Below are 12,057 nucleotides of genomic sequence, written 5' to 3' on the forward strand. Positions count from 1 at the left end.
GGGCTTTGTGATTGCTTTAATGCTGCTGGGCCGCACCCCATCTCTGCCTCTCCACTCTGGCCAGAGGGAGCACCCTCCTCCCTCTGAGGGAGGCAGGAAAAAAGAGAGAGGATCAAAGGCAGGACATGGAAGAGAGGGTGGTGGCCAGAGGAGAAGGAAGTATGTGAAGGCACAGGTGGTGGTGGTGGGGGGACTTGCTGAGGCCCCCTCTTAGCTCTGGCACAGTTGGGGGGCACTTGCTGAAGCCCCCCTCTCAGCCCTGGCACAGTTGGCGTCAGGTCAGATGGCCATTGCTAATAGAGGCTAACCTGCATTCTGACACCCCAGGAACAGCTACCCACAGGCAGCCCAGCAGCCCGGGCTCTGTTCACTGACAGCCAAGCTTCTGCTTGGATGTGGGTGCACAGCCCAATCCCCACAGTCAGAGCAGACCAGAGAGACCCCCTGGATTCCTGTATCCTCTTGTCTGCTTCCAAGGGAAAGAGACAAACAAGAGACAGACAGGAAAGGCCAACATAACCTAGCTGGGACCACAGAGGTCCCTCGGCTTCCAGCCAGGGGAAGTCCCACTCAGACACTGAGCCCCTCAACTGTCTTTTGAGGTGAGAGCTGTAAACAAATGCATTGGGCCCCTGCCCTCAGGTGAGATGCTATAACCCCTCCTCCTCCCCCCTCCCCCCTCCCCCCTCTCCCCTCCCCGCCGCTGTGATACTGCCCAGTGCGAAGGCCACTGAGGAGTATGTAAAATATGCAGTGTCTCCCCTGATCCAGCCCCAAACCTATGGAATCAGCATCTCTGGGGGGTTGGGGGTGGGGGTGGGAGGGGCAGGAGGGCTTGGCAGGGGCCATGCTTCCCAACTCTAAATGCATTCCTGAGCAAGCGGCACACATTTGATGCATACCCAGTGGAAGGGACCTCACACTCCTGCCCACTACTTGAGGAAGAGTGGATGGAATTTTCCACATCCTGGAATGTCAGCAGCTCTGGCCCATTTATAAGCCCTGCTGATGAGCTAATTAGAGCTGCTGTTCTATTTCTGCTAGGTGCCTAAATGAGGTCACCAGCCCGGTGTGAATGCAAGGAGCCTGACAAGAATAGAGGTGGCTGGGCCAGCAGGCAGGCTTCATCTCTGAGGAAGGCTGTGGGACCTAGAATCAGAATGATTCTGCAGTGATGGGAGAAAAGTTTCCTGAAGACGGGATGTAGGACTTGTAGTGATGAAATGCCCAGAAACATCCCAGCAAGCAAGTGGTGGCCCTAGCCAGCCCAAATTGTCTTTGCGTGGCTCTCCCCGGTGTCTATGTTTAGGGAGATGGGGGTGGGGTTGAGACAGGGTTTCTCTGTGTTGCCCTGGCTGGCCTGGAACTCCTGTAGACCAGGCTGGCCTTGAACTCAGAGATCTGCCTGCCTCTGCCTCCCGAGTGCTGGGATTAAAGGTGTGGGCTGCCACCACAGCGTTTTATACCCTACAAACTCCAGTCTTCGTTCCTCTAAAGAACCAGCCTTTTGGTCCTCGGGAAGCTCCCCCTCTTAGCATCACCAAGGCCCACCCTCCCCCCAGATGGGCATGTGTGTGTCCACAGTTGCCGTCTCAATCTGGCAGTCACTCCTGAGGCCTTGCTATTAGCCCCAACACCAGGCTCAGGAAATCATGATTTCATGACACCCCCACCCCCACCCCCAATGTCTCCACTGTGCTCCAAACTCTGGGCTCTTGCTTTATGAGTTCATTTAGTGAAGCTCTACACTATAGCAAGCTCTGTAGGTGCACTGGCAACACTGGGCAGCTGTGCGGCATCCCACGCGGTGGGTTTTAGTGTCTGTGTTTACAGAGCATGGAAGCGAGGTACCAAAGCAGCATTTCTTTGGGGGGTGCAGTTGGCCATGTATAGAGGTAGGTTCGTCCTCTCATACTGGCAGCCACTCCTGGCATCTAGTGATTGGCCTCTCAGCCGCCCTATTCATCCATCACAAGAGGACAGTATGTTCCTCCCTTTGATCCTTCTGTCCTTTCTGCCCTGTCTGAAGGAAAATTCCTTCACTGGATGCTGGGCCAGCCAGCAGTTTGATTTTGGACCATGCAGCCTCCAGATTATGAAAATGATGAATTCCAGTTGTCCGTAAATCAGTAGTTCTCAGTCAGGTGTGGTGGCACGTGCCTGTGGTGCCAGCATTCAGGAGGCTGAAGCAGGAGATTTGCTGAAAGTCTGAGGCTAGCCTGGGCTGCGTAGCGAGTTCCAGGCCAGTCTGGGTTACAACGTGAGACTTTGAGTGAATAAAACTATGCAGCCTGTAGTTTTGTGGCAGCCGGAGTGCACTGGGACTCTAAGTCAGTGGCTCCCAACCTTCCTAAGGCTGTGACCCTTTGACCCCTCCCAACTATAAAATTATTGTCACTCCTACTTCATAACTGTAATTTTGCTACTGTTATGAATCATAATGTAAATATCTGTGTTTTCCTGTGGCCTTAGGTTACCTCTGTATCCTTCCTGTCTGAGCACTTACACACAATGCTATCATGTGTTTATCCATCTCTGCCGCTGGGCCTTTTAAGTCTAGCTTAACTCTGTGGTGCTAAGCCAGTAGGCACAGACTGGCCTCCAGATGCCCCAGCCTGTGTCAGGATTTATCAGGCCACAAAACACTTTCCATTGCTATTTTAGAGCCACTCATAAAAGTGTGGTTTTCTATCTTCTCTTGAAAATTCTACCAAGCTAGCCACAAGGGCCCTTGTCCCTAACTGACAACAGATGATTGGAGCGTCGCAGCCCTGTCACCTTTTGACAGACAGATCTCTGCAGAGGAGAGTATGGTCCTGTCCTCTGCAAAAGCTGCAGTGGCTTGCCTCCATAGAACTGAGTGACAAGGACTGATGGAGGATGTTAGAAGTGACAGCCTGGGAGGAGGACGGTATAGGGAAGTGGTTTCTCGAGGGTAGGGGTGGAGATGGTTACTGGGTCAGCAAAACAGTTGAGCAGGCAAAAGTACCCAGACTGATGACGTGGATTTGATCCCCATGATGCACAAGATGAAAAAGAACTGACTCCTCCAAGTTGTCCTTTGGCCTTCCCGACATGGGTATATATGTGTGTGCTCACACGTGTACACGCTGGCGGGCACACACTCAGCTGCAGATGAAGGGGATGAGCAGAGTGAGGCTTCCTGGTCTCATATGATCAGCACTATTCTCAAGGCGCAGCACCCGACTTTGAATTCAGCTTTCCCAGCTCCCTCCAGGATGTTTCTGGCAGACTTTTGAGGGTGGTAGAGTTTGTCCCTCATCTCTCCGGGTACCCTTGCAGCCACCCATCCTTCTCTGGCAGCACTACCCTGCAGTAGTTTTTTCATGTGGCTTTTCTTAGGGTCACATCTTCTTTGCCATCCGTGAGCACTGAGTTCAATGGCATTCAGTTTCTACTGATCTTTTTCTCTTCATTTTGAACTTTTACATTTTCTTTTGGTTTTGATTTGGGGTTGGATCCATTGCTTTATTCTCCGTGTTACAAAGCTTGTTGCCTGGCATGCCTTGTGCTATCTCTCTGAAATGACTCTCTCCAGAGGGTGTTCCTTCCAAGACCCTGGGTTTGTCTGAAGGTGTTTTTCTCCTTCCAGCTTCGTTTGAACACAAGAAGACGAGTGAAACATGCACACAGCCTGAAGGTCTCCCTGTTCCTCCAAGCGCCGAAGAAGGTATAGCGATAGCCTCTCGGTCCTCCCACCTCTTTCTTCAGATCAGGGTCCCCAGTGGTCCAAGGTCACCCAAGCAACTACCAATGCCCAGAGGTCCCTCGGCTGAATCTTGGAGGATCACAGGAACCACTTAATGTCATTTTTGGTGGTGACTTTTACCCAACTCCTAAAGCTGAACATTGTTGCAGCTTCAACTTTCTGGAATGAGTCAAGGCTACATTGTAGCTCTTACTGAAGCCTGGGAGAGGCAGGCACACATTCAGTTCCCTCCTAGACTGCTCCCAGAAGCCCCCTCTCCCTGACATGGCCGAGAGCTGTGGGTCCACAAGGCTGTCCATCTTTCCCTCCTCCCCCTCCAGCTGCAGGGAGGGAACTCTCTGTAGCCCTAGCTGTCCCAGAACTCACTTTGTAGACTCACAGATACCCTCCTGCCTCTGCCTCCTGAGTGCTGGGATTAAATGTATGTGCCGCCACCACCACCACCCAGCTCAAGTTCGCTCCCTAAGTGAGTGGTGTTTTTCCCAAGAAAGGCTGCAGTAGAGAAAACCTGCCCCCTTGTGAGCTGACATCCTGGGCAACTCCTCAGGATGCTCCCCATCCGGAAAGGAATGCAGTCAGTGGCCAACAGGCTGACAGGCAGTTGGGGGGTCCTGGCTCAGATTCTTGCATTTGTCTTCCTTCCCAGTTCTGGTTCTTGCTTCATAACCCTAGGCTTAACCCCTAAGCTCACAAAGCTGTTGCCTCGCCTTGGGACACGACACCCTGGGGAACCACATGAGCGTCCCCTAAGCAGAATATCCAGCTCCTGTCCCTGCTCAGAATCCATCACCCCAGGTCTGGCGAACTTGCAGACTCAAAGCAAACCTAAGTCTGGTCTCTGAGCACCCCCCCCCCCCATCCAGGCAGGGTGCTCCCTCAACTCTCCAGAGGAGTGCCCCTGATCTCTGTCTCCAATATAGAATTTTCTGGACCGATCTACCACAAAGCCTTTCCAGGCTCTTTCACCCTACGCTTCTAGATGTCTTGGATGGGAGAGGACCCTTCTACCAGAATATTCTTGTCCTACCTGCCCTCTTGAAGGTAGACTGGCTGTCGTGAGGAGCAAGCATGTCCACTGACAACACTGAGCCTGTCTTATGTCACTTTCTAACTTCCTATTTCAACTCTGAGGTGTTGGGGGCAGGAGAGCCTGAAAGGCACCCTCCCATCTAACCGCTTTCCTGGGTCACATGAGCAAGTCAGTTTGGATTCATGAGTCTCTGTTTGCCATTTGTAAAATGGAACCGATGGCTGTTTCCAGTCATTGTCTGGGTCCTGAGATCTGGTTAGAGTTGCCCATTTTGTGACCCATAGGCCTGACTCTCAAATGCCAGGCCTCGGAGCCCAGGGCATTTCTTCCAGGCGGTCAGCTTTGACAAGTAATGCTTGGAAGGCTCTTCCTCGAGGGTGGAGGGCAGAGGGCAGCATTCCTGGCAGCCTGTGGGTATGGCTGGCCAGATCCTCTGGCCCCACCCAGCAGCGTTCCAGTTTCTGATGTCAATTAGTCCTGCTGACCTCATCTGGGAGGAAGCTTGGGAAGATAAGCATGCAGGCCCCAGTGTAAACAAGAGTATGGGTTCCTGGAGGGAGGGGGAGGGGAGCTCAGAGCCCAGAAAGAGCTAAATTGGAAGGGGCTGCAGGTGGTGGAAGACCTCTCTAGTGGGTGACCCAGTGGGTGGGGACACTCATGTTTAGTGGCAACGTGGGGGACTAGATAGGATTTCAGGAGCTGGGCAGCTTGTGTATGAGAGAACCTGGACCCAAGGACAGATGGTGCTGGCCACAGCTGGTCAGAAGCTCAGATTTACATGACCCAGAGCATCAGGTCAAAAGCTTGACATATGACAGGGGACAAGGGAGGAGGTGAGTGTCTAGCTCATGAGGGCTCCAGGCTGCTGGGACTTAGCCTACACCTTGGTCTTCCTGACTAGCTAGGGCCCATCTAAACCTGGGGCCAGCTGTGCACACACCAGGCCAGCAACAGGCTGGAGCATCATTGACTGGAGGGAGCCAGGCACAGGTTGAAGTTCAGTGACAGTCAGGGACCTCAGCAGCACCTCAGCAGAGGTGACTGTGGGTAAGGCAGGTGGATGGAACCTCCAAAATAGACGTGTAAGAAGGTGTCTGGAGCGGGGCCCAGCAAGGGAAGGGTATGCCAGTTGGGGAAGCGGTGATCCGGGTAGTTTCAGAAACCATCTTTGGAGCTGTGTGTGTTTCGTAGTGTAAAGGCCCACATCCCAGAACTGATCCGGGCTGCATGGCTGTTTCCAAGGCCCTGTCAGCTACTCTGCCATCTGCTTTCACACTCAACAACTGATGAGCCCCAGGGGACTCACAGGCAGCAAAGGCCTGGCAGCTGCTCTGGACAGAGAAGCCTCCTTTCCTTCCACCTGAAATGCTGTGCTCACTCGGGTCCGCATCCTAGAGGGCCTGAGCCCTTCCATACTGTTCACCTCAGCAGCACAAAGTGTGTCTTTCCCAGAGCACAGCCCTCATTAGGCTGCCCCTCTCCTTGACAGAGGCTCCCCAGCCAGTCCTAGAACTGTAGCTACCCTGGCTGACAGACTAACACACTAGTTGGCCGGGGTCACCACAGAACCACTAGCTGCTTCAATTCAACACTTGGCACTGCTTCCTGATGCTGGTTCACAGAGGCAGGAAGTCCAAGAGCAAGTGCTAGGATTCTGCTTCAGCCTGGCTACCTGTGATGCCATTGCCTACCTGCCATGGGGGCACGGCCCTGCCCAGAACTATATAGAAGGACAGTCCTACCTCGCCTCCCCCTCTTACTCTTACTCCTATCTTACCCCTGTACCCCTTTTTTCTCTGTCTCTGTCCCTTTCTCTCTCTCTCTTTCTCTCTCTGGGGTACCCCTCCCCCCATGCTCATTTAATAAACCTCTATAACATAATATCTGCCGTCTGGTACCTTATCACCTTATTATCTTATCTTATCATCATATATTAAACATAAAAGCAAGTGTCCGTCCAGGCTGGTGTCTCCTGAGGCTTACAGATGGCCGGCCAGTCCGCTGCTGCTTCTAAAGGATCGTGTTCTATGTACACAGCGTCAGCATCTGTGTTCAAATCTTCCCTATACTAAGTACACCAGTTAAACTGGATTAAGCCTACCCCACGGGTAGACCCCAAGGGTCTAACTTGTTTGCAAGCATGTGCTCATGTGTGTGCAGGTGCACATATGTGGATAAGTTGTGTCTGGAGTCCAAGTGTCGTCCTCTGTCTACAGACTAAGCTATCACACCAGACCCCAAAAGACCTCATTAAATCATCACCTCTTTAAAGACCTTGTCTCCAACTAAGTCACTGTCTATGGCACTCAAACTTGGATTCAAATGGCAAGATCAGGAGTACACTTCAGCTCACAGCAGCCACTGGGGGATCCTGGTTCTCACTAGTAGGGTGTAAGTGCACACAAGGGCCCCTCCTCAGGTTCTCTAGTGTTGTGTGGTCGGTGTGACCATGTCTTCCTGGATGGCACTCCTCTAGGGCTGGGGTGGAATTCTGTGGTCAGTGCATTGAGGACGGGCATTGTGGCACATGCCTTTAATCCCAGCACTTGGGAGGCAGAGACAGGATCATTGTGAGTTTGAGGCCATCCTGGTCTACAAAGGCAAGTCCAGAACAGCCAAGGCTATCACAGAGAAACCCTGTCTCAAAAAAACTAAAAACAAAAACAGAAAAAAAGCAAAACAAAACAAAGAAAAACAGTGCATGGAGCCGGGCAGTGGTGGCACACGCCTTTAACCCCAGCACTCGGGAGGCAGAGGCAGGTGGGTCTCTGTGAGTTTGAGGCCAGCCTGGTCTACAAAGTGAGTCCAGGACAGTGAAGGCTACAAAGAGAAACCCCGTCTCAAACTGCATGATTTCTTAGGCATGGTGACTCATACCTTTAATGCCAACACTTGGGAGGCAGAGGCAGATAGATCTTTAAGTTCGAGACCAACTTGGTCAGTATAGAGTGAGTTCCAGGCCAGCCAGGGCAGGACAGGGGCAGGAAGGCCAGAAAAAGAGGTTCAGAGTGGCTGCTGTTTCCGAGTCCCTAGTCCCTGCTGCCTTTGCCTGACACAACCCCTTAGACATAACATCACCCACCTAGCAATGACACCAGGTTTCGAAGAAGTTTCGTGCCCGCATTCTCCAAGCCTCATCAGGACAGCCGTGGAAGGAAAAAGCAGAATAGCCCTTGCTTTACTCGTTCCACAAACCACTGAGCTAGATCGGGTCCAGCTTGCTCAAGGGTGGGGATAGGATTCTGCCTGCGCCTAACCAACACCCCAGTGCTGTCTGGGAGCCTAGAACTGGGCTGGGCTTCCAGGAAGCTAGTGATTCATGGCTTCTCCTACGCCATCTGGTACCTTGGCCATCTGGTACCAGGCACAGTCGCCAGGAAAGGTAGACCTGGCCAGCTCTGCCTCAGTCTGCAGCAGCAGTGAGAGCTGGGGGGGAGGGGGGGGAAGAGACCTCTCCAGCCTTCTTGAAGGCTGACCCTGCTGTAAGGCTTAGCTCCTTTACATCAGAGCTCTGCACTCTTGGACCAGTTAGCATTTCTGAGCAGATGTCATCATGTAACCAATAGCTAAGTAATAACACTATGTGAAGGGACCATTTTAGACACTGGAGACCCAGTAAGGGACAAGCCGGCATGCCCATAGAATTTTCACAGATGCCCATAGAATTTTCACAGAGAGGCGTGGACGCTCTTTGAGGACAGTGCTGAATACTGCCCTGCTGTGTCTTGGGACCCTTTAGCTGGGGGAGACCTCCCTGAGAGCGGCCATGTTGAGATTGTCCCTTATTAAGTAACATCAGGTTCCTTAGGCCTGTTAGGGAGGGAACAGTCAGGTGACCTACACGAAGGCTCCATCTCCTATCTCTCTGGTGGTTGTAACCCACAGCCATCCACAGAACCCGCTTTAACTCCCCTGTAAGGCAGCCCTTGTCCTCTTCTTCCTAGCTTTCCTTTGGGGGCCAAGCTGCAGGACTCTCCCCCGCCGCCAGGAGACCAAGACCTAAAAAGAGACGGATGTCCAAGGTCACATCGTTCGTGGGCGCACACACGCAATTCCAAGGCTTTCCACCGCCTGGGTAGCATTTCTTCGCTGCTGGGACTCCGCCTGTCATTGTAGCCCTCCCCCGACCGTCGCGCCTGCAGACCCAGCAGCGCCCAGAGTCAACCGGAGCCACAGCTTTGGGACCTTCAACTCACCGGGCAGCTCCCACCGCACACCCCATGCCCAGGCCCCTCAGTCCCTACCCCCGGCCCCTCCCGGTCTTTCCTAGGTCTTTTCTGCTCCCCAACCTAGGCTCTCTAAATCCTTTGCTCCTTCTCTGTCCCCAAGTCCAGACTCTCCTGCCCTCACCCTAGTCGCCTCCTCCCGGGTCCCGGCCGCCCTCCGTGCGTACCGGGTGACGCAGCGCCGCCTCCCTCTCCCGCCTCTCCGCGCCACCGCTGGACCGACTGCAGGGGCCGCTAACGGTCCCGCGCCCCTCGGCGTCCGCGCGCCCCGCGCCCGGCGGACGAGGCCGCGCCGGCAGCGATGGGCGCGATGGGGGCGGCGGAACCTCTGCAGTCGGTGTTGTGGGTGAAACAGCAACGCTGTGCCGTCAGCCTGGAGCCCGCTCGGGCTCTGCTACGCTGGTGGCGGAGCCCGGAACCCGGGCCCTGCGCGCCCGATGCCGGTGAGTGTGGCCCTATGGGACTGGTGTGGCCGGCGCTGCATACACCTTGGGCCTGAGTAGCCCAAGAGCTCCCGGCAGGCTCGGGTGGGGCGGGCCCGGCAGGGAGGGGACCCTGAGAACAGTAGAGGCGGCCCTAGCACCCGAGGCGCGGGGCTCCGAGGCTCAGAGCTCGTGTGCCGGGTGGTCTGAGTTCTTCGCGACCGCTGCCGGGGAACAGTCCCAGAGCTGGGGGCCAGGACACTCCTGGAACTGGGATGACAAAGCCTCTGGAGGTGCTGTAGGGGGGAGGGGAAGGGCAAGCGTCCGCAGCCCCTAGCGCATCCGCGGGACCCCAGGGGAGATCTGTTGCTGGTGTTGTCGTCAGGATGCGCTAGCACACCTAGACAGGACAGTTTTCTTGTCATCCCCTTCCTCCAATACAGTGAACCCAAGTATAGACACATGCTTCCTTTGGGGAGAAGCCTAGAGGCGCCTGGCAGGAACTTCCTGTGATTAGGCCCTTGAGCCGGGCTTTGCCTCTCTGTTGGGGTGTGCACCCTGCTTTCAACCACCGCTGTGGCTGAGATGACACAAGGACACTGGAGCCACTCTCCCAGGCCTTTGTTGCAGCTCTGTCTGGTAGCCTAGGGATTGGCAGAGATTCATGAAGATGTCATTCAGTCTTTCCTAAAAGAAGGATTACAGAAGGTTGTGTGTGGGCACCAGGGGTTGGGGCACCCAGGGCTGGCCTTGCGGATGCATTCAGTTCCATTTATCCCTTGCTTTTTCTTTCTTTCTTTCTTTACACTTTCCCTATGGGGCTCAGATCAGCCTCAAACTGTAATTACAGATGTTATATCCCTCTTTCTTTGCCCAGGGATGATGGAATCCAGGGCCTAGAGCTTGCTAAACACAGGGTCTACCACCACACAAACATCCCCTGCAGGTTTCTCTTGAATGCCTGCTGGGGCTGGGCTCTGGGACCCCAGGATCAACACATGTCAAGTCTCCAATACAATGGGGTCCTTTCCACTTGAGAAGACACAGAGGGACACAGGGGGATACGTGTGTCTGATGGACTTGGATCCCAAGAAGAGCCTCTGAGTATGGGCATCTCTCTTGAGCCATAAAGGGATGGGGTCCCTGGCCAGTACCTGGTGGGCTGAGCAGGCCTCAGTTCCATAGAGGCGTTTGCCCAGTGAAACGTGGAGAGATGAGGGAGACTGATAAAGACAAAAGGAACCTTGAGGCATGGGTGTATCGGGGTCACGGTTGATGGGGGACAGCTGGAGGGTAGGGTGTCTATTTAAGGGTCTGGGACTCCTTCGGCCTGGCAGGCTGAATTGGGCTGTGGTCTTTATTGTGGGTATAAAGGGAGCCCTTGGAAGGAGGTGTCTGGCTTCATTCTTTACAAAGGCCTGGTGATCCCTTCAGGAAGGATGGAGAGAAAGGAGGGACCGAGCCAAGTAGAAGAGAGGCAGTTGGTCCAGTCTAGGTGGGGATAGTGCATATAGGCAAGGATGGGTGTAGTGGCAGGACTGTCGTCTCAAGGAGGCTCTCACCTCCATGTGAATAAAAACAAAAACAAAAGCAACAAACAATTTGGCAAACTGTGGCTTAGAAGGCAGGGGGGTGGGGAGCCATCCTGCTGTGTTTGCAACCCAGAGAGAATTAGGCCTACTTTCCACTAAGGTGAGATGGAAGTCTGTGGAGTCAGGAGGGCAGGCTATGAGAGGCTTGTGGCACATGCAGTTCATCAGGAGAAGCATGGGTTTCCCCATTAAAACTTGTGGGAGCAGTGGAAGTCAGGACTCCCTGGTGGGCAGTCTGAGTTCGGGTTGTCATTCATTCATTCATTCATTCATCGACCCAGAATGGCTTTCTGGTGTCCTGCGTGTAGTTGGGGCTAAAAGTACCCTGACCCTGTGCTGTGAGGCTCTGAAGACTGAGCTGAAGGTAGGTAGGGCTAAGGTGGCCAGAAACTCGTGACCAACCTGGTTTCTGGCTTGGGATAAAAGCAGCATTGTCTTGAGAGTGCCTTTCTGTGGCTCGGCGCTGAAGTCTCCCTGTGTATTCCTGGCACCACCTCCTGGGGCCACATCTCTCTTGTTCTCTGACTTTACCATTTACTGTTCTTCCTAGGCCTGAGTGGGTTGAATTTCAGGTAAGCCTCTAGGGCCTACTGTCTAGGCTTACGATAAGAATGCTGTTTACGCCGGGTGACTCAGTATGTGTGAGCTGCAGGCCTCTGCTCTGTGTCCTACACACCAGATGGACCCTCTACTGACCCAGCTAGGGCCTGAGGCCGAACAAACGCAGTTCCAGGAGACAGCACCGGTCTCTTTTTGGTCAGGGAGGCTGTGAAGACGTGGACAAGACTCGCCCCCGCCCACTTCATGGGATGTGGGGTGGAACATCACTCCTTGCTCACTGTCCTCGTTGGCACAGTTGGTCAGCTGTTATTATGGTTTCCGGTGCCCACATTCTAGGTTTGGTTTGTTGGCAGTGTCTGCCTTTACTCGGCTTGTTGTTGCTGGCAGGCGGCTTGCACAGCTGGCCGGCTCTGTGGGTATTGCATCACCCTTGTGAAGTGTGCAGTCATTTTTGTGTAGGCTCATCTATAGCCACTTGGGTAGCAGCCCGACAGAC

General features: G+C 54.0%; 1 protein-coding gene across 1 annotated transcript in view; it reads left to right on the plus strand.

The window, feature by feature from the left end:
• The first annotated feature begins 8,753 nt into the window (after positions 1 to 8,753).
• Positions 8,754 to 12,057, plus strand: part of CERK (ceramide kinase) — a 39,305-nt gene continuing 36,001 nt past the window's right edge. The window contains exon 1 of the mRNA XM_084750847.1: positions 8,754 to 9,429. Within this exon, the coding sequence (XP_084606973.1) occupies positions 9,288 to 9,429 (142 nt within the window). The 5' untranslated portion in view covers positions 8,754 to 9,287. The remainder of the gene's footprint in view (positions 9,430 to 12,057) is intronic.

This window comes from Acomys minous (assembly GCF_964271855.1).
Source record: "Acomys minous genome assembly, chromosome: 12".
Taxonomy (NCBI): Eukaryota; Metazoa; Chordata; class Mammalia; order Rodentia; family Muridae; genus Acomys; species Acomys minous.